We start from the raw sequence: 26,156 nt of genomic DNA, 5'->3' as shown, positions 1-26,156 counted from the left end.
TCTTGTAACCTAAGAAGAGAACTAAGGACTGTTGGTGAGCACCCAAAATCAATGGTTGGAGAGAAAACAGATCAAGGTGTAGGGAAAACTTTGGAAAAGCAACAGAATAGGGAATGATTATCTTACGGAATACTACTGTTCCCCTTCCCCATTTTCTTTTCTCTGGCTGCATCAAAATAATAGAACCACCTCCCACCCAAACTCAAGCTAGAAATCTGGGAGTCACTGGCACTCAGTTATTCCTTATCCCTCCTTAAGCACGCCCTACCTCCCTCCACTCCCCTCCTTCCTGCTCTACCCCATGCCCTAAAAACAGACCCCTCTTATCCATGGTTTGCGTTCCTCAATTTTAGTCACCTGCGGTCTAGTGCGGTCTGGAAGCAGATGATCCTCTTCCGACATATTATCAGCAGGTCAGTAGTAGCCTAATGCTATGTCACAATGCCTACATCATTCATCCTACTTCATTTTGTCACGTAAGCATTTTATCATCTCACATCATTACAAGAGGAAGGGTGAATACAGTGCTATATTTTGAAAGAGACCACATTCACTTGACTTGTATTATAGTATATTGTTCTAATTGTTCTATTTCATTATTAGTTATTATGAGTTATTGTTGTTAGTCTCTTGCTGTGCCTAATTTATAAATTAGACTTTGTCATCGGTATGTATATATAGGACAAAACAGCTTTCTGTGGTTTCAAGCATCCATTGGGTACCTGGCAACACCTCTTCCAAGGATAAGGTGGGCCGGGGGGGGGGGCTGCTATACTGCATGCCCACAGTCTACTTGCTTTTCTGTCTGCGTGATGTGCTCATTCACATCTCTGAGCCTTGGCATATATTTTCCTTTGCTCTGAGTGTGCTTTCCTATGCCCAATCTTTGTCTACTTTTGGGAGTGTTTCTTGAATAACCATCTCAGACTCAGGAGCCAAGTGTGCCTCCCTGTTGGCACATTTCTACATGCCATTTTGGCTGAGGGTCACTTTGTCCAGCATTGTGTCGAGAATCCTTATCATTGTAGGTGAGCACATATAAAAGCAGGAGATGATTCCATATTTTTTTTGGCCCTTCATGATCTACTGTTATCCTTTCCCTGACATACTCTAGCTGAGTAGCCAGAAACATGGGTACCCACCGCCATTTTGCTCTGGTAGCCTTGACAGAGCTGGTGATACATTTAGGACACTGAGAACTACAAAATTTTGCTCAGAAGGGGAACACGTTTTGTCAGATTGTAAGCCACTAGACTGTATGGTGACTTTGATTTGTTTACCCTTTTTTCCGTAGTGCCTAAATATGTATATGTGGTATATGGCTCAGTGTCTGTTTTATAAACGAATCACGATGAGTGGAAAGATCTTTAAGCTCTCAGTAAGAATGGCAACACTACTACCATTAGAAATTTAGCATCGTAATTGTAGCATTTAAAATGAATAGGCCGGGGCGCCTGGGTGGCTCAGTCAATTAGGCACCCAACTTGGTTTCAGCTCAGGTCATGATCTCATAGTTTTGTGAGTTCAAGCCTCATATTGGACTCTGTGCTGGTAGTACTGAGCCTCCTTGATATTGTCTCTTTCTCCCTCTCCCTCTGCCCCTCTCCAACTCATGCTGTCTCTCTCTCAGAAATAAATAAGCTTTTAAAATTTTTTTTTAAAATTAAATGAATAGGAAATGGGAGAAGTATTCAATAATTTATGATAGAATAATTGATTATTTGCTACTTGGAAAAAATTAAGTTAGATTATTTATACTGTGTAATTCTTGTTGGATTAAAGACAGGAAACAAAAATTCAACTGTAAAAGGTACGTGTAATCTACTTGGCAGATGGACAACTACTTTGTTTTTCTTGATTTGATAGGGGTGTGTGTGTGTGTGTGTGTGTGTGTGTGTGTGTGTGTGTGTGTGTGTAAGGCCCACCCCTCTCTCTCTCACCCTACTCTTACCGCAAAGCAACTAATTTTCCAGCTTAGGACATATCTGCACAGAAGTTTTCCTATTCATGTATAGATACATATATACATAAGCACAACATATACACAAGCTTTTTTTCTCAAAAACATAATTATATTTGCATGCTCACTTTCAGCTTGCTTTTTTCATTCCGAAAATATTGTGGACAACTTCCAAAGTAGAGATGTTTGGGTTTTTTTTTTTAAGTTTATTTTATTAATTTTGAGAGCGCACAAGTTGGGAGGAGCAGAGAGACAGAGAGAGAGAGAGAGGGAGAGAGAGAATCCCAATCAGGCTCCACACTGTCAGTGCAAAGTCTGATGTGGGGCTCAAATTCACAAACTGCCCGATCATGACCTGTGCCATAGTCAGCCCTTAACCAACTGAGCCACCCAGGTGCCCTAATAGAGATCTTTGTTTAATGGCTGCTTACATAGCATTTGTCTTTGTTGACTACTAGAATTTTATTTCCTTTTTTTTTTTTTTTTTTTGCTAATAAGCAATGCTAATATGGACGACTTTGTGTTCACCTTTGCATACAAGTTGCTGACTTTAGGGTTTGTTTCCATGTACACTGTCTCCCCATTCATGATCTCAACCCTCATAACAATAGGCCCAGAAGCAACTGCCATCATTTCTGCAACCCCAAACAGGGTGCTCAGGCACCTGGGAAAATGCACACCCCAATGTGATTGGCCCTGGTTGTGATCAAGCTGCTGAGAGAAACAACATCTTCCCCATTAGCTGTCAGGCATGTTGACAGGTTTAACCCTTTTGACATAAACCAAACTCTTCCCTTCTAGACTTCATCTTATGTCTGCATCAGGAAGCCCTCCCAGGGGCCAGGTGGTTCACCTTTGGTCTACCTCATTCACTACCTACTTACTTTGTCAATGAGTTTTCTTTTTTTTTTTTCTTTTTTTTTCTTTTTTTTTCAACGTTTTTAATTTATTTTTGGGACAGAGAAAGACAGAGCATGAACGGGGGAGGGGCAGAGAGAGAGGGAGACACAGAATCGGAAACAGGCTCCAGGCTCCGAGCCATCAGCCCAGAGCCTGACGCGGGGCTCGAACTCACGGAGCGCGAGATCGTGACCTGGCTGAAGTCGGACGCTTAACCGACTGCGCCGCCCAGGCGCCCCAGTCAATGAGTTTTCTTGATACGTTTCATTTTTATGAGGTGGGGACCTGTCAACAAGGTAAGTCCAAGTAGTGCATACATCTCATCAAACTCCCCTCACAAGAAGGACAAAAACATGCTGGACTTCTCCTTTCTGGTTCTGTTTATTTCTCTACAAGGTCTTGGTCACTGAAACCTGTTCTCCTGAATTCTCTGCCTTCTGTTCCACTTCTAAAAAATAACAAGTCTCATAATTTACAACCTCTAATTTGATAAATTTCCCCTGTCTAACCCCTACTAGCTACTCTTCCTTGGTGCTGTTATTTCTATTGAAGAGATTCCTCAAAGTGGGATCCCAGGAATGTGGAATAGATACTCTAACTTTTAACAGATAATGGCAAGAAGGACCTGAAAGAACAAAGAGGATGAAATAATCCCAAAGTAAAAGATTGCTATCTTCTAAAACCTTGCTTATCAACAATAGCCAAACCAGGAAGAGAGCCCAAATGTCCATTGACTGATGAATGGAGAAGATGTTGATCTTGAAGGGGCAGGAGCCAAGATGGTGGAGCAGCATGGAAGTTCTCTGCTTCTCTCATCCCTAAAATGCATCTAGGTCATCAACAAACCATTTGCACACCTAGAAAATTGATCTAAGGATTAACGCAACAACCTGTGTAACCTTGAGCCACAGAACTCGATGGGTACACAGTGTGGAGAGGTGAACTGGGGTAGAGAGAAGCTGTAGAGGGTAGGGGGCTGATTTTGTTTGTAGAGAGAGGTCAGAGACAGGGGTGAGAGTACAAGAACAGCACTCCCCCTAAAAGCAGCTAGAGAGAGAAAGAGTGGAAACACACACAAGGGTCTGAATGAGAAAGGGAGAGAGGGGTGGGTTTCAATAGTATTAGGACTCTATAAAAAGGGGAGTGCAAGGTCATAAATTCTACAGGTCGATACCTGGCGGTGCTCTGATGGGAAGAGTGATTCCACAGGAGCAGTGAGGTGAGGTCCAAGGGGTCCTCGGGCTACCCAGAGAGAGGTGGTTCCCCTACCAGGAGGACATTTGGTAGAGGCCATGCAGCATCCCCACGGGAAAAGGTCCCAGGTGGACCCTGAAGAACAGCGATGTTTGCTGGTGTTAGACAAGGTCACTAGGATGTGATGAAGCGTGGTACCTGTTATGTGTTGGGATTTACCATAGTCCCTGAACTGCTGCTGCTACACAATCACATGAACTTTCTCTGGGAAAGGCTGGCACCTGGACACAGTCTCTGGTCCTCCGCAGCAGTACGGTCTCATGAGCATTCCCAGGGGCGAGCCAGCACCCAGCCATTGCTCGGCAAGACCCTCTGCCAGAGGGTTGGAGCAGGCCCACGCTGCAGGACCCTCAGAAGTGAGGGGTTTGGAAACACAGCCCTGTCAAGATAAAATTTGGGAGAGGTGCCACCTGGCAAGCTGACGGCTTGGTCATGGACAGTATAGAAGTGGGGAGTGGACAGAAGCGAAGACAAAGGAGGGGTGACTGATGGCCAGTCAGTAAGAGCATACAGTTCTGATGCTGGACACTGGGAAGCTGGGTGACCCCATTTGCACCTCTCCTGTGCCTGCAGATACACTGATCTGCCCCGGTAAGCTAAGCAGCACCACCTGGTGGAGAACAGAGTTGTTACACCAAGCCCCATCCAACTGCGCCAACCAAGCCCTAGAGGACCATCACAAGTCTCTCCCCCTGCTTAGTATATGGACTATAAAGTTCTTAATAATTTGACTTCTATGGGAAACTGGATGTAATTTCATTCAGATTTCATTCTGTTCACTGGTTCAACATTTTTTTTTCTCTTTTTCTTGGATACAGAAAAATTATTTTTATTTTCTCTTTTTAGATATATATTTTTAAATTTTTATTATATTTTTTAATTTTTTTGGTTTTTTAGTCTATTTTACTTTCTTTTATTTTATTCTATTGTATACATTTTTTAAATTTTTAAATGTTTTCTTGTTTTTTTCTTTTTCTTTTTTTTTCTTTTCTTTCCCTTTTTTCTCTATTCTATCAAGCTTGTTTCAACAACCAGGCCAAAACACACTTAGGATCTAGCTTTCATTATTCGATTTTTTGTGTTGTTTCTAATTTTTAATTTTATTATTTCTCTGCCTCCAAAATGAAAAAAAGAAGCAATTCACCCCTCCAAAAAAGAACAGGAAGAAATGACAGCCAGGGACTTAATAATCACAAACATAAAGAAACTCATTGACAATAATACCATAATAGTAGGGTACTTTGACACTCCACTTACAGTAGTGGACACATCATCTAAACAAAAAATAAACAAGGAAACAATGGCTTTGAATGACACACTGGACCAAATGGACTTAACAGGTATATTCAGAACATTTCATCCTAAAGCAATGGAATACATTCTTCTCAAGTGTACATGGAGCATTCTCCAGAATAGATCACATACTGGGACACAAATCAGCCCTCCACAAGTACAAAAAGATTGAGTTCATACCGTGCAGTTTCAGACCACAACACTATGAAACTCGAAATCAACCAAAAGAAAAAATTTGGAAAGACAACGAATACTTGGAGATTGAAGAAAATCCTACTAAAGAATGAATGGGTTAACTAAGAAGTTAAAGAAGAAATTAAAAAGTACATGGAAACCGATGAAAATGATAACACCACAGCCCAAAACCTCAGGGATGCAGCCAAAAGCAGTCATAAGAGGGAAGTATATAGCAATCCAGACCTTCCTAAAAAAGGAAGAAAGGTCTCAGATACACAACTTAACTTTATACCTTAAAGAGCTGGAAAAAGAACAGCAAATAAAACCCAAAATAAGCAGAAAACAGGAAATAATAAAGATTACAGCAGAAATCAATGCTATAGAAACCAAAAAAAAAATAATAAAAATAAAAATAAAAAAAACAAAACAGTAGAACAGATCAATGAAACCAGGGGCTAGTTCTTTGAAAGAATTAACAAAATTGATGAACCCCTGGTTAGTTTGATCAAAAAGAAAAAGGAAAGGAAAAAAAATTAAAAAAAAAAAAAAAAGAAAAAGGAAAGGACCCAAATAAATAAAATCAAGAATGAAAGAGGAAAGATCACAACCAACACTGCAGAAATACAAATGATAATAAGAGATGTTATGAGCAATTACATGCCAATAAATTGGGCAATCTGGAAGAAATGGACAAATTCCTAGAAACAAACTACCAAAACTCAAACAGGAAGAAACAGAAAATTTGAACAGACACATAACCAGTAAAGAAATTGAATTAGTAATCAAAAATCCCCCCCCCAAAAAAAAGAGTCCAAGGCTGGATGGCTTTCCAGGGAATTCTACCAAACATTTAAAGAAGAGTTAACACCTATCCTTATGAAGCTGTGACAAAAGATAGCAATGGAAGGAAAACTTCCAAACTCATTCTACAAGGCAAGGCCAGCATTACCTTGATTCCAAAACCAGAGACCCCAATAGAAAAGAGAACTACAGACCAATTTCCCTGATGAACATGGATGCAAAAATTCTGAACAAGATACTAGCAAACCATATCCAACAATACATTAAAAGAATTATTCACCACAATCTAGTGTGATGTATACCTGGGGTTCAGGGTGGGTTCAATATCTGCAAATCAATCCAAGTGACACATCACATTAATAAAAGAAAGGACAAGAACCACATGATCCTCTCAATAGATGCAGAGAAAGCATTTGACAAAATGCAGCATCGTTTATTGATAAAATCCCTCAAGAAAGTAGGGATAGAAATATCATACCTCAAGATCATAAAAGCCATGTATGAAAGACCCACCGTTAATATCATCCTCAATGGGGAAAAACTGAGAGCTTTTCCCCCTAAGGTCAGGAACATTACAAGGATTTCCACTCTCACCATTGTTATTCAACATAGTATTGGAAGTCCCAGCCTCAGCAATCAGACAGCACAAAGAAATGAAAGGCATCCAAATCGGCAAGGAAGATGTTAAACCTTCACTCTTTAGAGATGATATAATACTCTATATGGGAAACTCAAAAGATTCTACCAAAAAACTAGAACTGATCCATGAATTCAGCAAAGTCACAGGATATGAAATCTATGCACAGAAATTGGTTGCATTCCTATACAACTATAATGAAGCAGCAGAAAGAGAAATCAAGGAATCGATCCCATTTATGATTGCACCAAAAACCATAAAATACCTAGGAATAAACCTAACCAAATAGGTGAAAAATCTATACACTGAAAAGAATAGAAAGCTTATGAAAGAAATTGAAGAAGACACACAAAAAAAAGGAAAAAGATTCCATGCTCCTGGATAAGAAGAACAAATATTGTTAAAATGCCGATACTACCCAAAGCAATCTACATATTCAATGCAATCCCTATCAAAATAACACCAGCATTCTTCACAGAGCTAGAACAAATAATCCTAAAATTAGTATGGAACCAGAAAAGACCCCGAATACCCAAAACAATCCTGAATTTGAAGATTTGAGGATATGTTACAAAGCTGTAATCATCAAGAAAGTATGGCACAAAAACAGACACTTAGATCAATGGAACAGAATAGAGAACCCAGAAATGGCCCACAAACATATGGCCAACTAGTCTTTGACAAAGCAGGAAAGAATAGCCAATGGAATAAAGACAGTCTCTTCAGCAAAGGTATTGGGAAAATTGAACAATAACATGCAGAAGGTTGAACCTGGACCATACACATAATACACACCATACACAAAAATAGAATGGATGAAAGACCTAAACCTAAGACAGGAAGCCATCAAAATCCTCGAAGAGAAAACAGGCAAATACCTCTTTGACCTCAGCCGCAGCAACTTCTTACTCATCACGTCTCTGGAGGCAAGGGAAACAAAAGCAAAAATGAACTATTGGGACCTCATCAAGATGAAAAGCTGCACAGCGAAGGATACAATCAGCAAAACTAAAAGGCAACCAACAGAATGGGAGAAGATATTTGCAAATGTCATATCAGATAAAGGGTTAGTATCCAAAATCTATGAAGAACCTTTCAAACTCACCCAAAAAAACAAATAATCCAGTGAAGAAATGGGCAAAAGACATGAATAGATACTTTTCCAAAGAAGACATCCAGATGGCCAACAGACACATGAAAAAATGCTCAACATCACTCATCATCAGGGAAATACAAATCAAATCCACAATGAGATACTACCTCACACCAGTCAAAATGGCTAAAATCAACAACCCAGGAAACAACAGATGTTGGTGAGGATGCAGAGAAAGAGGAACACTTTCACACTGCTGGTGGGAATCCAAATTGGTGCAGCCACCCTGGAAAACACTGGAGATGAATCATTGGAATCTGCTTCTAAAATCATTGTACTATATACTAACTAACTTGGATGTAACTTTTTAAAACATTTAAAAAAATTTTTTTAAAAAGTCTGTATATGCAATGGAATATTACTCAGCCTTCAAAAATAATGACATTTTGCCATTTCCAATGATGTGGATAGAAATAGAGTGTATTACACTAAGCAAAATATGTCAGAGAAAGACAAATGCCATGTGATTTCACTCATATGTGGAATTTAAGAAACAAAACACATGAACATATGGAAAGGGGGTGCAAAAAGAAGAGAGGGAAAGACACCATAAGAGACTCTTAGTGATAGAGAACAAACAGGGTTGCTGTTGCTGTTCCTCAGGGTTGCTGAGGGGAGATCGGTGAGAGATAGGCTAGATGGGTGACGGGTACTAAGAAGGGTACTTGTGATGAGCACTGGGCGTTGTATGTAAGTGATGAATCACCGAATTCTACTCCAGAAACGAATATTGCACTGTTTGTTAACCAACCAGAATTTAAATTGAATAAACAAAACAACACATTGCTATATCAAAAATACCATAAACAATTAAACATCTTAAAAATAAAAAGAAAAGAAAATTGAAGAGATAGCTAAAATTTATCTGACCAAGTGTTTTAGTATCTGTGTAAAGAAGTTAATAATAATAATAATAATAATAATAATAATAAATATAATCATTCAAATGAGGAAAACACAAAGAAGAACAGAGTAGGGGGACACCTGGGTGGCTCAGTCAGTTGAGCATCCAACTTTTGATTTTGGCTCAGGTCATGATCCCACGGGTTCATAAGATTATCTCTCTCCCTCTCTCTTTGCCCCTCCCTATCTCAAAATAAATACAAATGCTGAATAAATATTTTTAAAGTGTAAATGTCAAAAATATAACCTAATGTATGTAATGTCCAGCGTGGTAACTATAGTTAATAATACTGTATTGCATATTTGAAAGCAGCTAAGAATAGATCTTAAAAGTTCTTATAAAAAAAATGTGTAATCATGTGTAATGACATGTTAAATAGACATTATGGTGATCATTTCACAATATACACAAATACCAAATCATTATACACTTCAAATTAATATGATGTTTGTGTCAATTATATCACAGTAAAAAGTAAAATGCACTTAAAAACTGGCTGGCTCAGTTGGTAGAGCATGAGACTCTTGTTTTGGGGTTGTAAGTTCAAGCCCCTTCTTGGGTGTAGAGATTATTTTGAAATAAAAATATGTATATTTTAAAAATAACCTAAAAACAATGTTATTGTCTAATGTCAACTTTTTCTTCTAAATGATAATGCTCAGTTTTGCTGAGAGCAGTGAGAAATAGAATTCTCTATATTGCTGGTGGATGTCTAAGTATTTATGCTGAGGAGAAAAGAAATTGCTAGATGAACAATCAGTACTTTTGCACTCATAAACATTTTTACATTCTTCACACCAGAGAATATTATGAAAAAACAAAGTAAAAGGAAAAAATATTTCCACAAATTTATTTAAAAAGGACAACTTATAAAACGGCTTATACAAGTAAAGCTATTAAAACTTTAACTAAAAAAAATGGGTAGAAGGCTAGTTCACAGAACAAATGTTATTAAACAGGAAAAAATGATGAATTTCACTGGTATTCGAGAAATGCAAATTAATACAATATTAATTATCTTTGGGCAACCATTAGCAAAACTTTTTAAACTGATTCCCATGATTGCTGCAGCCTTTCAGAAAAGCAGTTTGGTGACATTAATCAATTGCCTTTTATCAGCTCCCTACCTTTGATAGAGTAATTTCCTTTTCAAGAATCTAGATTTAAGAATCATTAAAAATTTTAAGAAAAGTATATTTAACGAAACAGAAAACAGAAAATTAGGAGTAACTGAAATGTTCCCTATAAAAGATAGTTATTAAAATATTTTAAGAGTACTTCATGAAATGGTAAAAAGTATCTCACAATAGGAGATGTGGTGGAAAATTATACGCAAAATTGTTTCTACAGTGATTCCAATTGGCAAAGTATGCAGGGATCTGAAAAAGTGGTGAAGGAAGTTAACACTAATCATCTCTGAATTATATTGGATTTGTTTTGAATGTCACTCAGCAATGCAAAATTTTCAAGGATGGGATTATGGTCTTTTGTGTCTGGCATGTAGTAGGTGGCCCATTAGTGTTGGTTGAGTGAGTGAGTGCACAAGTTACTAGATGAATTCTGTTTTCGGCATTGACTGAATGAAAATGACAAGCCACACAAGGTGACAAAGACCCTGGAGGAAATTGCAACAATTAGCAAAGAAGTATATAAAGGGAGATTGTGTTTAATACAAATTTTTGTAAGCAGTTTCATTTAATAACATGTGCGAACAGGAACCACAGCTCTGCTTAACCTGCTGCTGAGAACTCTTAGCTGTTGAGCGACTTTAACTCTCGATTCTAGGAACTGCCTTATGACGCTCTGCGGTACATGACCGGGGAATGCAATTACGGAGGCAGGGTGACCGACGACTGGGACCGGCGCACGCTGCGTAGCATTCTAAACAAATTCTTCAGCACAGAATTAGTTCAAAATCCAGGCTATAAATTCGACTCAAGTGGCATCTATTTCGTCCCTCCCTCTGGTGATGTAAGTACGACCTTCAAGAAAATTAAGAGCAGGGGCGCCTGGGTGGCTCAGTCGGTTGAACGGCCAACGTCAGCTCAGGTTATGATCTCATGGTTTGTGAGTTCGAGCCCCGCGTCTGGCTCTGTGCTGACAGCTCAGAGCCTGGAGCCTGTTCCGGATTCTGTCTTCCTTTCTCTCTGCCCCTCCCCTGCTCACACTCTGTCTGTCTCTCTCAAAAATCAATAAACATTCAAAAAACAAATAAAATAATATTAATAATAGTTAATATTTAGATCATGCTTAATTATTTACAATGCTGTACAGGTATTTATCTCATTAGAGCACCGAATTAACATTGCTATTCTTATTCTGTCCTTTGTACAAATAAGAAAGCAGGTTCACTAAAGTTGAAAGACTTGCTCAAGGCCACACAGGTAGAAAGGGGATGAGAGTCATACAACCAGCTTCTGCAAGAGTCCATTTCCTTCTCCTCTCTTTTCCAGGCCTGCCTAGTGGAAGATGTGTATCACACAGTTTTAGACTAGAAGTGATAGATAGAAGTCCCTAGACTTCTAGGGACTGCCAGGACAATTGCATTGGTTCTCATTTTATTCCTAAAAGCCAAAATGATACATATTGAAAACTAAACATATGACCACATGCAACAGAGGTACATACCATAACCCTAACATCCATTCGGATTAATGTTAGCTGAGAGCAGATGTCAATAGGGATGAAGAGAAAATCAGTCCCAGAGCTTAGGTCACTAAGTGAGTGGAGCAAGTCGACATGTGTGGGGCCATGAGTATCAAGATCTCCAGTGATGAGTTGTCACGTGAGAAAAAGGCAAGATAAAGTCAGGTATATGTAACATGACCCGTTTCAAAAAACCATCAGTGACCAATCCCCCACCTGCACCCACCATATATGTATATGAGTGTTTGTATGGTTATATGAGCATAAAGAAAGGTATGCAATTTTGACAGAAGTCCATGTAAATAAAATGTAAAATGTGTGTGCATGTACATAAAATGATATTTTAATGGTGATTTTGTCAGTATAATAAAAATTTGGGTAATTTTTACTTTTTGAATTACATGGATTTATCACAAGAGTAAACAGAAAAATCAGAATAAAGAGAAAGAAAATATTGCAATAAATTAAGAACAATCATCATCAAATGTGGTATAGAAAAATTTCTCCAGAAGGTTTTCTAAATGAGATGGCCAAGATATTCCTCTCTCCATTTTAAAATCCATTCCAATTGTACAGAACATTTTCTTTTTCTCCCTAAATGTGTCCTTTTTTTTTTTTTAACTTTGCCCCAGGTTGAAAGAAAATAAAAGCATTCGGTGTCCAGTTTCACAGGCTCATCCACTTAATAACTTGAGTATTGAAAATTATCTCTTTCACTGAGAAAGTTCTACAGGATAATTGATTTCTAGCCTCCTGACTCTTGGTTATTCATCTTTGCAGCACAAAAGCTACATCGAATACACAAAGACTCTGCCGCTGAACCCTGCACCAGAAATCTTTGGGATGAATGCCAATGCAGATATCACTAAAGATCAATCAGAAACTCAACTGCTATTTGATAACATTCTTCTCACGCAGGTATGTGATCGGTACAGGAACTGGCTTCTGAGGCTGGAAAGGATGCCGGCCAAGCACATGTGCCATCTGTTAAAGTGAGAACCATTTTAAGGAAAAGAAAAAAAATCCCCGTGTACCTTAAATATGAACTTAAACAGCAAGTACATGAACATATGGCTTTTTTTTTTTTCATCCATGTTTGATTTGGAAAGAATCTTTGAGTACCATTCAGCTGCTAGGAGTTCCATTTTGCCTTTCTTGCATAAATCGTGTCCAAGTGCGTTATATCTTACGTCCCTTTTTAATTCCTTTAAAGTGGAAAAATATCAAAGATACTTGGGAAGCAGTTTGATGCTGGAATTCATCTAGAATTTTGCCCGTTTTCTGGTCTGTTATTAAATCAACAGCAGCTTTTAAAATGACTTATCTTTTTCAAATATTCCAGAACATTTAGCCTAGTTTACATAGAAACAGTTTCCTTTACATCAGTAGTTTATCAGATGACATAACATTTATTTATTTATTTATTTATTTATTTATTTATTTATTTATTTATTCTTAAAGTTTATTTGTTTTGAGAGGGACATGTGGGAGCAAGGGAGGAGCAGAGAGACATGGAGAGAGAGAATCCCAAGGAGGCTCCACGCTTAGGCTCAGTCTCACCACCGTGACATCATGACCTGAGCCTACATCAAGAGTCCAATGCTTAACTGATGGAGCCACCGAGGCACCCCTACATACTATTTAAGGTTTTTTTTTTTTTAACATTTATTTTACTTTTGAGACAGAGAGAGACAGAGCATGAATGGGGGAGGGTCAGAGAGAGAGAGGGAGACACAGAATCCGAAACAGGCTCCAGGCTCTGAGCTGTCAGCACAGAACCCGATGCGGGGCTCGAACTCATGAACCGTGAGATCATGACCTGAGCCAAAGTTGGACGCTTAACCGACTGAGCCACCCAGGCGCCCCCCTACATACTATTTAAAGAATACAATTGTAGGACGCCTGGGTAGCTCAGTTAAGTGTCCAACTTCAGCTCAGGTCATGATCTCATGGTTCATGAGATCAAGCTCCACATCGGGCTCTCTGCTGTCAGTACAGAACCCGCTTCAGATCCTCTGTCCCCCTCTCTCTCTGCCCCTCCTCCGTGGGTGCACTCACTCTCTCACTCTCTCTCTCAAAAATAAATAAACATAAAAAGGAATTGTATGCTACTTTAAAAAAAGAATGAAGAATGGAATTGCAGTAGTAAGTATAAAATGTATAAAAAGGTTGAGGAGGAAGATACAGTTGACACGCCATAGACACACAACTCCATTTGTGAGATGTAAATGTAAGGGCATGTCAGAGAGTAATCTAAGGCAATAGAATTCAGCATGCCATGGGCACAAGTCCGTATATTTGAATGCAAAGTATTTAATCTTGCTCTTCTATTAAGAGATCTTCTCTTGTATTTTTTTGTCCTTCAGAAGAAGTGCTCAGTTGTTTGTTTTTGATTTTTGAAAGCAAATGAGTCCAAACGACCAGAGTTCCCTTAGTGATTGAGTAAAATTTTAATAAGAATGCTTATTCGGTCAAGTGAATTATCCCACTAACTGAAATTCTAGCTGATCTTTTTTACTTTTATGGAATGTCAGAGTAATAATGGTAATAGTTCTCAGTGCTTCATGTATAACAGTGTAATAATACATACAGCAATTGTGTGAAGTAAGGGCTAACTACTCCCACTTTACAGCTAGAAAACAGATACAGAATGATTAAGTAGCTTGCTTAAGGTCAGCCAGTACAATTTCAAGCCAGGAATCAAAGCCAAGCAGTCTGACTCCCACTAGTTTGGCTCCAGAATCTGTGTTCTGAATCACAGAGCTTTCTTCTTTCTAGCTTCTAAAGATGGGTAGGACCTAGAAGGGCAGATAATAAGAGATGCTGGGGAAAAAACAAACAAACAAACAAACTAGAAGATTAGCAGGATAAAATGGTGTGCTATCCTGGATGGAAAAGTCCATGGAACTCCTAGGTCTGATCTACTGTAAGATCACATTTTCTAACAAGCAAAAAGGACAGAGACTGTTTTTATGCCCATTTTTACATGTTAATAATACCAGTAAAAGTCAGTCACTGCCCGAGTACAAAAGTATATGTACAGACATGAATAGGTAGGTCTTTAGGAATATTAGACACACGTGATACACAGTAGTCTGAAAACAGGACATTTATTGTGTCTTTTGGCTTTATTTAAAGCCAAAAGGGCTTTGATGGGGTGTGCCACATTACAGAATACATAAAACAGAGGGTTCGTTCCAACAGAGAATGACTCAGAACCAAACAAATAAGTTTAAAAACACATGGGGTATCTTCTCAGTATGTAATTAAACAGCCTCTTTCAACACCCTCAGACTCAGATTGGCAAGTACAATTATAGTAATGGGTAGGCAAGTGGTCCAGTGATTCTACATCGGTTTACCACAATTCAGAGGCAAAGAGACCAGAACAGCAGAGTTTGGAGAGCAAGTTAACAATGACAAAACTTTTGCATTATGGATTTAAAATACCTTTAAAAATTAGAACAGCAAAAAACTTAGAACAAGAAATGTCAGAGTTGGGAATTGTTACTTTTGCAGAGTTCTTGTGCTTATGCCTAAGTTTCAGTAAAGAAACCAGGAAACACCAAATCTGAACATAGGACTGCACAAAATTTCCTAGGGCTGGAAAAATAGGAGATATGTTCATTTGTATTCTAATTGTGCTTGTTTTCTCTCAGCGTGCGTGTGTGTGCACACACATTCATTTATTCTGAGGATTTAAATGATTTTTCCAGAAAATATAGATTCATTTACACCCTGCCACTATGAACATAAAAAATAAAAATTGAAATTCCCCTTCCTTCCTTCCAGTGTGAATCACTAAAGTCTGCCTTTCTCTATAACTCTTCCACCTGCTTAGAGAAGACGAGCTTATTTTCTTTGCCCTCCTGGTTCAAGGACAAAACTATATCTCTGCTTTTGGCAACCAGTAGGCACCAGAGTTATTGGCAAATATATTTTGTGGCAAGCTTTCTCAAAGCAAGATCAGACTTCCTTCTTCTGGGTTTTAATGACCATTGTCCCTCCACCACCCCACCAACTTAAATGCTTGTGCTCCCTCTACCCACAGCACCCACTCCTCCCCCTCAACCCAGACAGCACAATGTACCACATATTTGCTTCCTCCAGACCCTCTTTGGCCCGTAAACACTGTCGGTGCTCTTTTCTTCCTCCTCCCTAACAATGGTTTTCTCCTGAATCTCTGCCCCCATGCCTATTTCCATCACTTGAATAAATCTTGAGTGGAGAAGAATCATCGGTAGAATAGAGTGGTACTCATTCTTACAAAATTTACCTTAGGAGTTTTCTTACACAGCAATTCCTAGACCTTTATGAGGATTTCTGACTTTTCATTTGAATTCTTGACAGTCTCGTTCAGCAGATGCCGGTGCAAAATCATCAGATGAAGTAGTAAGTGAGGTTGCTGGTGATATCTTGGGTAAACTTCCAAACAACTTTGATGTTGAGGCTGCAATGAGGAGATACCCGACAACTTACACTCAGAGCATGAACACTGTACTTGTCCAAGAGATGGGGCGTTTCAATAAGTTGTTGCAGACCATAAGGGAATCGTGCGTTAACATTCAAAAGGCAATCAAGGTAAGGGGAAATATACCAAAGAAAAGTCACGGCAATAAACTGATCATTCATTTTACTCAGCAAATATGTATTGGGGAGAGATTCTATGCAAGCACTATCCTTCATTCTGAGGATAGAAGCAAAATCCTTGCCTTTGAAGGACAGATAGAATTCTGGGGGGGACAGTTAATGACTGGGTAATCAAGTATGGAGTATGTTAGCATAATTTGCTAGATAGGATACATGCTAAGAAAAAGTGTTAAGGAGTAAGAAAGACAAAGCTGTTGCCTTCATAGAGCTTAAGTTTTTATAAGGGAGACAAAAATTTAAAAACAAATATATAATTTCATTAAGTGGTAAGTTCCATGGAAACAATAAAGGATAAGAGAATAGAGAGTGATGGGTGGGAAATTCTGTCATTTTGAGTCAGGCTCCTCTCGGGAGCTGACCCTTGAGCAGAGGCCTGACCTTAAGGGCAAACCACAGAACATTTGGGCAGAGGATATAACAAGTGCAAAGGCCATGAGAACAAGCTTGGCATGGTCTCGGAACACAGTAGGGTAGGCTCGTGGAGAGAGCATGAGGAAAATGGTAGGACAGAGAGAGGAAGCCACAGACTCATGATGGCCTTGTTGGCCATGGTTAAGATCATGAATTTTATTCTAAAGTGTAAAAGTAAGGAGAGGTCTTCAGAGGGATTTACGCAATGAAGTGAAATGATCTGTTTTACATTTTTAAAAGTTCACTCTGACCACTGCAGGAAGGACTGTAGGGGAACAAGAATGCAGGCAGAGACCAATTATGCTACTGAACTAGTCCAGCTGAGTTTGGTTCTAATAGTAGCATGGGAGAAGAAAAGTGCTTGAATGTGAGTTATTATTGAAAGAGGAGTCTACCAGACTGGCTGTAGTTTAGTCTAACTGCGCTGTTTGGCTAAGAAGCATTCAGTATCATGTCTTTCTCCTTGACCTGGTTCTTCCTATATCCTACCTGGGAGAGAAAGTCCTGGTCTCCAGTATTCTGGGGGAAAGGGGAAAGAGGCCTCAGGAATCTGAGCATCTCAGTGTACATGCATTCACTTAATTCCCAATGTCAGGATGGTCATGTGACTCCAACTGAGCCTGGCATCCCTCCAGGGATTTCTTCATGTTCCTTTCCTTGAATGAGCATTTCATTACCTGTTTCAAGGTAGGCAATGTGCAGATTTGTGAAAGAAGTCCCAGGAATCTGTTTTCTAAGCCAGATTTCAATAACCCTGTTCATTTAGTACCACCTGCAACTCCTCACTTTCATTTAGGCCCATCAACTCCAAATAGTTTTGGGTGTTCTGCAGTAATATCTAGTTGATTCTTAGTTTTCTCCTTTGCTAATGGAAGATCAGGTTTTCTCCTGACTTCTACATCATCTACCAACAGTCCATATGCTATCTAGCTCCCAAAACTGTGTTGTCATTTTTGTCTTTCCCTGTTTTTTTTGTTCTTGTGGGCTTATGCCCTTAAAAAATAAATCCTTTTACTGTTGTTTTAGTGGGTTTGGGAAGGAGACAAATCAAATGTGGGCGTTGAACCCATTAGATATACTCTAAAATCTCCTCCATGTTAGTTGGGAGTAAAATTATCACCTATAGAAGAAAGAGAAATGATGATGGCAACTGGCCCAATTGCAAGATCAATGAAGCAATACTTTTCAAGGGCCTTGAAGTTTTAACATCTGTACATCGGTGATTCAAAATGGGATAAGATTGGGGAGCCTGGGTGGCTCAGTCGGTTGGGCGTCCGACGTCGGCTCAGGTCATGATCTCGTGGTCCGTGAGTTCAAGCCCCGCGTCGGGCTCTGTGCTGACAGCTCAGAGCCTGGAGCCTGTTTCAGATTCTGTGTCTTCCTCTCTCTCTGACCTTCCCCCATTCATGCTGTCTCTCTCTCTCAAAAATGAATAAACGTTAATAAATAAATAAATAAATAAATGGGATAAGATTGGGGTGCCTGGCTGGCTCAGTTGGTAGGACATGCCACTCTTGATCTCGGGGATGTGAGTTCAAGCCCCACGTTGGGCAGAGTTTACTTAAGTAACAAAATGGGATAAGATCAATTAGACTTCACAATTGGAAGCCAGGATATTTTAACTTTTCCAAGCATTTCATAAGATTTTTCTAATTTTAATCACTAGTCTTTTCAGAAGGCAGGATAGAGATGTATTAGTTGTCCATTTAACATTTATTTTTGAGGGAGAGAACACACAGCATGGGGAGGGGAGGGGCAGAGAAAGGAGACACAGAATCCCAAGCCAGGCTCCAGGCTGTCAGCACAGACGCCGACATGGGGCTCGAACTCAAGAACTGTGAGATCATGACCTGAGCCAGTTGGACGCTGACTCAACCAACTGAGCCACCTAGGTGCCCCTTAGTTGTCCAGTTAATAGGGTAGTAAAGTAAGTCAAAGTTAGGCTGTGATTTAATAGCTAGTGAGTTGCTAAGTATTAAGACTTTCCAGGGTGGGCAAAAGAGTGAAGGAGGTCAAAAGGTACAAACTTCCAGTTATAAAATAAAAGTCATAGGGATGCAATGTACAGCATAATGACTATTAATACAGTTAATAATACTGTATTGCAAATTTGAAAGTTGCTGAGAGTGAATCTTAAAAGTTCTCATCACAAGAAAAAAACTGTATGAGGACATCTTAGATTTATTATCATTTTACAATATATACAAATATTAAAATCATCATAACTCCTGACTTCTCAAAAACTTAACTACTAATAGCCAACTGATGACTAGAAGCCTTAGCCATTGTATAGTCAATTAACTTACAATTGTATGTTATATGTATTATATACTGTATTCTTACAACACCTTTCTCCAAAATTTTTCAGTATTTTTAGGCTAATTGGTTCATCTGTGAGTTTTTTCGAACTGTTACAAATCTCCAAAAGTTTTTCCATACATTTATTGAAAAAAATCCATGAGGACCCACACAGTTCCAACCCATGTTGTTCAATGGTCAACTGTATCAGGTTATATGTCAATTATACTTCAATAAGAAAATTTGATTAAAGTTAAAATTGTCAATGTTTTCGTAAGGAATAACTCAGTAGTGACTGCATGACTTACTGGCAGTAAAAGAACATATTCCTCAGTTTCTGCTTATGTGACTCAACTAATCACAATTGTAAATACAGGCGAATTATGAAAAAGGCATTGAAGAAGAGATTGTCCAAAAGCAATGCTATCATTTTAACCAAGGCTAAATGTGTTTCAGGGGCTTGTAGTAATGTCTACAGATCTTGAAGAAGTGGTTAGCAGTATTCTAAATGTCAAAATTCCAGGAATGTGGATGGGTAAATCATACCCAAGCCTTAAACCACTTGGGAGCTATGTAAATGACTTCCTTGCGAGACTAAAATTCTTGCAGGTGAGTTCATCTAAATGATCATACATTGTTTCTTTTGATTTCATTTTCTTCAATCAGGATCCCTGATGCCAGGAGTATTAATGACTCTAGTTTTCTGTGCATCTCAGGCACTAATGACCATTACTCAGTATTGCATATAATTTATGTAACTGTTCCATTCACTGTCAAAATACTAATGTTGGAAGTAGAATCTCTGAAAGTAGGTGTTCATGCTCAATAAACTTAGACATTCAAATCAGTGACACTTGAAGAGGGAAAACAACTGGCTATGTTTATTTTTCCCTTAAATACTAAGCATTAAAATAGATTTCTAGAACAGAGCACCTTTGAAAGCCAGAGAAGCTACTAGCAAGAAGCCTGATCTCTTCCTTGTCCAGCATTCTTACAGGTCATGAAATCACTAGACTGCTGGTTCAGCCCAAGACAATAATAATCTTAATGGCTAACTGCCTTGGAAATGTTGAGTGGACAGAAGACTGCCTCCTAATTATCTGATAATATTGGTGCTTCACTATCTTCTTATTAACAATTATATTCACTAGAAGTATTGATTAATGTCCTAAATGCTGTACATAATGCATCAGAAACTGCCTATGAGGAAATTTCTGCAGGGGTAAAATGGCTAAATTTACCTTCCATAACACAGGTCTTCTGTTATACTAGAGTTGATACTAAAACATTAAGATTGTTCTTGAAAGATGAAGGATCTACCTTGGACTCTAACGAGGAAAAGTTCTTGAAATTCATTAGACTTCTATAACTTACTGTTTAGTTAAAGTCAGTACTCAATTAGCTTATTAAGATATGATATTTAAAAAAAAGATATATAAACAGAGTAAATATCTTGATATTTATAAAAATCTTAAGCACTCACTACCCTGTTTCTTTTGGAAGTTCCTTGTATAATAATGTGTTTCCATGTGTTGGATTTCATTGTATTTTGGTAAAGTAGGTGGGAAAACTTCCAAAGGAATAATCTGCTAGACACTAATGACTAGAGAGGAAAAGTGGAAAAAACATTACCAGATGTTATATGGATCTCTTCTATTCAACTATGTAACATGTTATATGTGCAACATATACTAGATATTCGTTATTGTATGGAGTTTTTGGAAGGAATCACTGAACATGTATAAAGACATTTACTTTTGCCTTTACCCACACTGTGATCCTCTAGCTGGTGCAATGGATATGAAATTGAAGTCAGAACAAACACTGAATAAGTATCTTTTTAAAACCTTGACAGTATAGCTTTTTATTCCTCAAAGTGTTAGCTCATTTATTAATCTACCTAAAAGATAATAAGGGGGAGCATTGGGGAGTAAATTTTATTAAGCAGTGTTGTATTTGAAGTTGAAAGGCTCTAGCCTGAGAACACTTGTGCTTTGACACTGTAGCAATGGTATGAGGTTGGCCCTCCTCCAGTCTTCTGGCTTTCTGGCTTCTTCTTCACACAAGCCTTCCTGACTGGTGCCCAGCAGAACTATGCCAGGAAACACACCATCCCCATTGATCTTCTTGGGTTTGACTATGAAGTGATGGAAGACAAAGAGTATAAGCATGCTCCAGAAGATGGTAAGTGCAGTGACAGAATGAGTTGGTTTATATCTAGGTACTGAACAAAGGCTTAACATTCTTGCTTACTTTGCTCAGCTATTAACATTTTAATCATTGTGTATGTAACTTACTCTCAAATAGTTGAGGAAAAGAAATTCATATGAACTTGCAACATTCTTCACAATCTGTCATCTTAAAAACAAATCAACAGGGCACCAGTTGGAAGAGCAGAGCGCGCAACTCTTGATCTCGGGGTCATGAGTTTGAGGCCCACATAGGGTGTAGAGATTACTTAAATGAAACTTAAAACAACAACACATCAACAAAGAATTCCAAGTGTCTTAACATCCACATCCCCTCAGTTACTGTCCCATGTCTCTACACCCTTTAAAGCAAATTTCTCCAAAGAATTGGCTTTACATACCCTCTCCGGATTCTCACTTCCTATTTTCCACCTACCTTTCATCTCCTCCAATCAACTGATGATCTTTTCAGAGTTAGTAATGACTTCCATATTGACATATCCCATGAAATGAAATCAGTCTTCATCTTAAACTCTTAACAGTCCTTACAAGTTGACAACTTTCTCTTTCTAAGGGACATCCTTCTCCCTTTGTTTCTCCTGATTTTCCTTTTCTCACTGGACACATTCATGCTTTTTTGCTAGCTTTTTCTCCTCTAAAAATTAGAGTTTCTAAGGACTTAATCCTTCTCATACTTTTATTCCTAACACACACAGAATGGGCATATTAAATGCCTGAAGAGTATTTAACAACCTTCTGCCTAGTTTATTGTTCCTTTAATTATATAAGCCTTTAAAAAAAAATGCATTCTCTGTACAGCTCGCTATATTACATGCTGTAAAAGATGTCAATAAATAGACGTTTGAGGGGCGCCTGGGTGGCTCAGTCGGTTGAGCGGCCGACTTCGGTCAGGTCATGATCTCACCATCCGTGAGTTCGAGCCCCGCGTCGGGCTCTGTGCTGACAGCTCGGAGCCTGGAGCCTGTTTCGGATTCTGTGTCTCCCTCTCTCTGACCCTCCCCCGTTCATGCTCTGTCTCTCTCTGTCTCAAAAATAAATAAACGTTAAAAAAAATAAAAAATAAAAAAATAGACGTTTGAGTTCCTGCACCCTAATAAAGTCAAAATATAGATGAGCAATATACCATGAAGGATAATTTTGTTCAAACTAAGTAGGAAGGGGGGATAAAGGAGTTTAAACTGGGTAAAAGCAAATCAAAGGAAGGGTATAGAGTTGCTCTGTACCACTGATAGGTGCCAGAAACTGCCCAGCTCTTCACAATAACCCTAGGTTATTAATAGATATTGCTATTATCCCCATTACACTCAGCCAAAACTAAGGCTCAGGAAAGTTAAGTAATTTGCCCAACGTCTCACAGCTAGCAATGGGCAGAGTTAAGCAAACTGCAGGCTGACTCTTATGCTTAGCTAGCTTTCTCTAAGGCCTGCTGAATATTTTTGTAGAAGTAAAAGTTTGAAAACATCATTACATTTCTCAACGAAAGTTCCTTGAAGAATCTATGATTGATTCCTAAGTATTTAATTCAGATGCAGTGTTTTGGGTTTTTTTCCCCTAAATTCTCCTCATCATTATGATAAAAGGCAGGGAAGATGGCATTTGGATTGAAGGCTAGGCAGTATTGGTGTCCCTCAGAGTTAGAGGTTTTTGAACTCAGCTAAAGAATCGAATTTCTAAAAGCATTGCCTGCAGTTTATAAACTAGTTAATATTTAAGATCAAACTACTGAATTGCCAATCATTATACACTGAACTTAGACATTTTACAAGGTAGTTGGTATTTCTCTTTACAGTGACTTACTAATTTAACTCACAACTGCTTTTATTAAATACATTAAAATCCAAACTTATCTTGAAAACAGTGGAGCAAGCATAAAGTACAACTTAAAGATAAATAAGGACTATTTCATGTCCAAGATCATGCAGTAAAGAATAGTCATCAGTTAAACCATTTTACTGAATACTAAAGTATCAGCCAAGGTTTAATTTATAATAGCTAGTAGATATTCACTAAATCACGCATTTTATTATTTTGCACAAACACACACACATACATTTTTACCAATAAACACAGATATCCACAATTTAGCCTTTTTGTCATTCCTGGCTTTTTCCTTCCAACCTAATTACCAAAACCAAAATAAGATTCCATGGAATGATTTGGAGCACTAGACTTTTCCCAGGGAACAACTTTCCCATGGAATGCCCATGGGAGGATCCCAGAGCCCATTTGAGAAAAGCTTGGGCTAATTTTTTCCCAGTTTCTTTATCTTTACCACTCCACCAGCCTTTTTTATACACACTTAAGTGTGCGCCCGTCCCTGCATTCTGGGGCTCACAAAGAAGTGAGCCTATTTACCTACGATTAAATTAAACATAATGAAAAAGGGCACTCAAAGTGATTCATAAAGTGGCCACAAAGCCACTGTAAACCCACATAGATTTGGAATCCTACTTTCCAGCTGTACTTGCTAAGATTCCTCTTCTTTGAATTACTAGTGCTAATGGGGGACTCACCAGCGAAGGGCATTACATAGCAGGAAGGGAGGCAGATAATCCTGAAGAGAAGGGCTGAAGAAGCCAGACCTGACTCTGTGTGATGACCACATCTCATGGATGGCAAAAGGTGTGACTCACAGGGTAGGAGCGGCTCTGAATCAGGACCCAGTTAACACCCATCTATCCTTTCAGATCTTGTGTCTTCCATGCGGCCTGTATTGGCTATGAGAAATAAAAATGCGTTTGAATATCCCCATCACATTTCCTATAAAATTGTTACTGGGTTGGAGAAAATTTTATCCTTATTACCACTTTTCTTAGGTGTTGAACTCTTTTGCTCTGACATTATCTTTGTTTCCCAAGCGAGGAACAGATCACCTAATTGGTTAAAACCAGAGAATTCCTGGGCTATGCTTACAGGTCAGTGGGGCAGGGTGTTAAAACAGGTCTTGGACCTATTTTTTAGTCTCCTCTATTTCCCTATTCCCATCTAGTATTTTTTTTTAAACTGAGTATTTTTTTAGCTTAATCATTCATTTCTCTATTTTTTTTTAAATGTTTATTTTTGAGAGTGTGAGCAGGGGACGGGCAGAGAGAGAGAGGGAGATATAGAATCCGAAGCAGGATCCAGGCTCTGAGCTGTCAGCCGAGACCTATGTGGGGCTTGAACTCACGAACCGCGAGATCATGAGCTGAAGTTGAAGCTTAACCAACTGAGCCACCCAAGCCCTGCTATTCCCATCTAGTATTGTGGTTGTCCTGCAGGACTTAGATCTGGCTGGAAACATTAATATATAGGATAGGCTTGCAGAGTGATCTGTCTCTCCCTCAGGCAAGTCTACCCTCCATGTTACTTCAGGCTCAAGATGCATTTTGCAATTCAGGTTTACCAAGTAAAACTTGAAATGTTACTGGACAAGTGCTGTGTCAGTTAATAAAACTGACCTTTTATTCCAACCATTCTTTCCATCAGTTAAAACCTAGAGAGGAAAAAGTCTCCCCCCACCCCAATAGCCATCACTGGATTATCCACATGTGGCTTTAAAAATTAAACTGTAATTAAAATGAAAATTCAGTCCCTCGGTCACATTAGCCATGTTTCAGGTGTTTAATAGTCAGTGGCTACCATATTGGAAACACAGAGAATACTTCTATCATTACAAAAAGTCCTGTTAGACAATATGGTCCAAGTGGACTTTTATATACTATTTTACAAAGTGCTTTCACCAACATTAACTGATTTGACTCTGTCTACCTTGTAGAGGTGTTAAAGTAGGCATTATTGTTTTACAAATGTTTTGCAGTTGTTCTCAGATGACTAAACAGGTCTAAAGTTAAATGAATTGCTCAAGGTCACACACAAAAATTAGGAACAAAGACCTCAGTCTCTCTAGGCGCCACGTTGCTTCCTTCCCATCTGTGCAACCATTATAATGAGTGTTTCCATGTGTATATACCTATATTCAAATCCTGAGGTTTTACACCAAAAGGACGGTCTGACAACTGATCGGAGTTCCAGTGATTTCCTCATTTGTGCTCTTTGGTTAGTGTACAACATTACATTTTAGAGGGAACTCCTCTCCATGTGTTCTCTCATACATACTAAGGAGAGGTCTGGGAATGAGAATAAATCCTAGAAGGAAAGGAGAAAATTAACTTTCCTGGTATTAGAGGTCTGTGCAAGAGTATTTTGCTCAGGTGCTGCCTAGAAGCCACTGGATCCCTACAATTACAGTAAGAGCTTTTCTTGCAGATTTCATGGCCTCTAACATTATAATCACTGGCCAATTGACAGTATAAATTTGATGGGGACACTTGGGTGGCTCAGTCGGTTAAGGTTCTGACTCTTGATTTTGACTCAGGTCATGATCTCACAGTTCATGGGTTCGAGCCCCACGTCGGGTTCTGTGCTGACAGCTCAGAGTCTGAAGCCTATTTCACATTCTGTGTCTCCCTCTCTCTCTACCCCTCTCCTGCTCGTGCTTTGTCTCTCTCAAAAATAAACGTTAAGGGGCACCTGGGTGGCGCAGTCGGTTAAGCATCCGACTTCAGCCAGGTCACGATCTTGCGGTCTGTGAGTTCGAGCCCCGCGTCAGGCTCCGGGCTGATGGCTCAGAGCCTGGAGCCTGTTTCCGATTCTGTGTCTCCCTCTCTCTCTGCCCCTCCCCCATTCATGCTCTGTCTCTCTCTGTCCCAAAAATAAATAAATGTTGAAAAAAAAATTAAAAAAATAAACGTTAAAAAATTTTTTCTTTAAATATTCCTTTTGTTTTATCCTCCACATCTTATCTTACTATTGAATTAACTAGGCAAAATATATTCTTAGAATATGGATGTTAAGACAAAGCACTCAGAATATTGCTTTTAC

The 26,156-nt window shown here is 38.8% G+C and overlaps 1 protein-coding gene and 1 long non-coding RNA gene across 13 annotated transcripts in view; one reads left to right on the top strand and one right to left on the bottom strand.

The window, feature by feature from the left end:
- DNAH7 (dynein axonemal heavy chain 7) overlaps positions 1-26,156 on the top strand; it is a 265,373-nt gene that overhangs the window by 234,125 nt on the left and 5,092 nt on the right. For 11 of the 12 annotated variants that reach the window (XM_045034170.1, XM_045034169.1, XM_045034174.1 and 8 more), the window contains 5 exons: positions 10,865-11,050; positions 12,506-12,643; positions 16,075-16,305; positions 19,540-19,692; positions 21,090-21,267. In XM_045034170.1, coding sequence (XP_044890105.1) covers positions 10,865-11,050; positions 12,506-12,643; positions 16,075-16,305; positions 19,540-19,692; positions 21,090-21,267 — 886 coding nt within the window. The remainder of the gene's footprint in view (positions 1-10,864; positions 11,051-12,505; positions 12,644-16,074; positions 16,306-19,539; positions 19,693-21,089; positions 21,268-26,156) is intronic. The other variant, XM_045034173.1, reaches the window with a different exon arrangement.
- Positions 20,932-24,388, bottom strand: LOC111561890. Its single transcript, XR_006583452.1, has 2 exons — positions 23,807-24,388; positions 20,932-21,220 (listed from the first exon to the last, which is right to left on the bottom strand). It is a non-coding gene; the product is annotated as an uncharacterized LOC111561890 (long non-coding RNA).

This window comes from Felis catus, chromosome C1 (assembly GCF_018350175.1).
Source record: "Felis catus isolate Fca126 chromosome C1, F.catus_Fca126_mat1.0, whole genome shotgun sequence".
Lineage (NCBI taxonomy): Eukaryota > Metazoa > Chordata > Mammalia > Carnivora > Felidae > Felis > Felis catus.
Note: the sequence above shows the minus strand (reverse complement) of the source record. Positions and strands in the feature narration are given on the sequence as shown.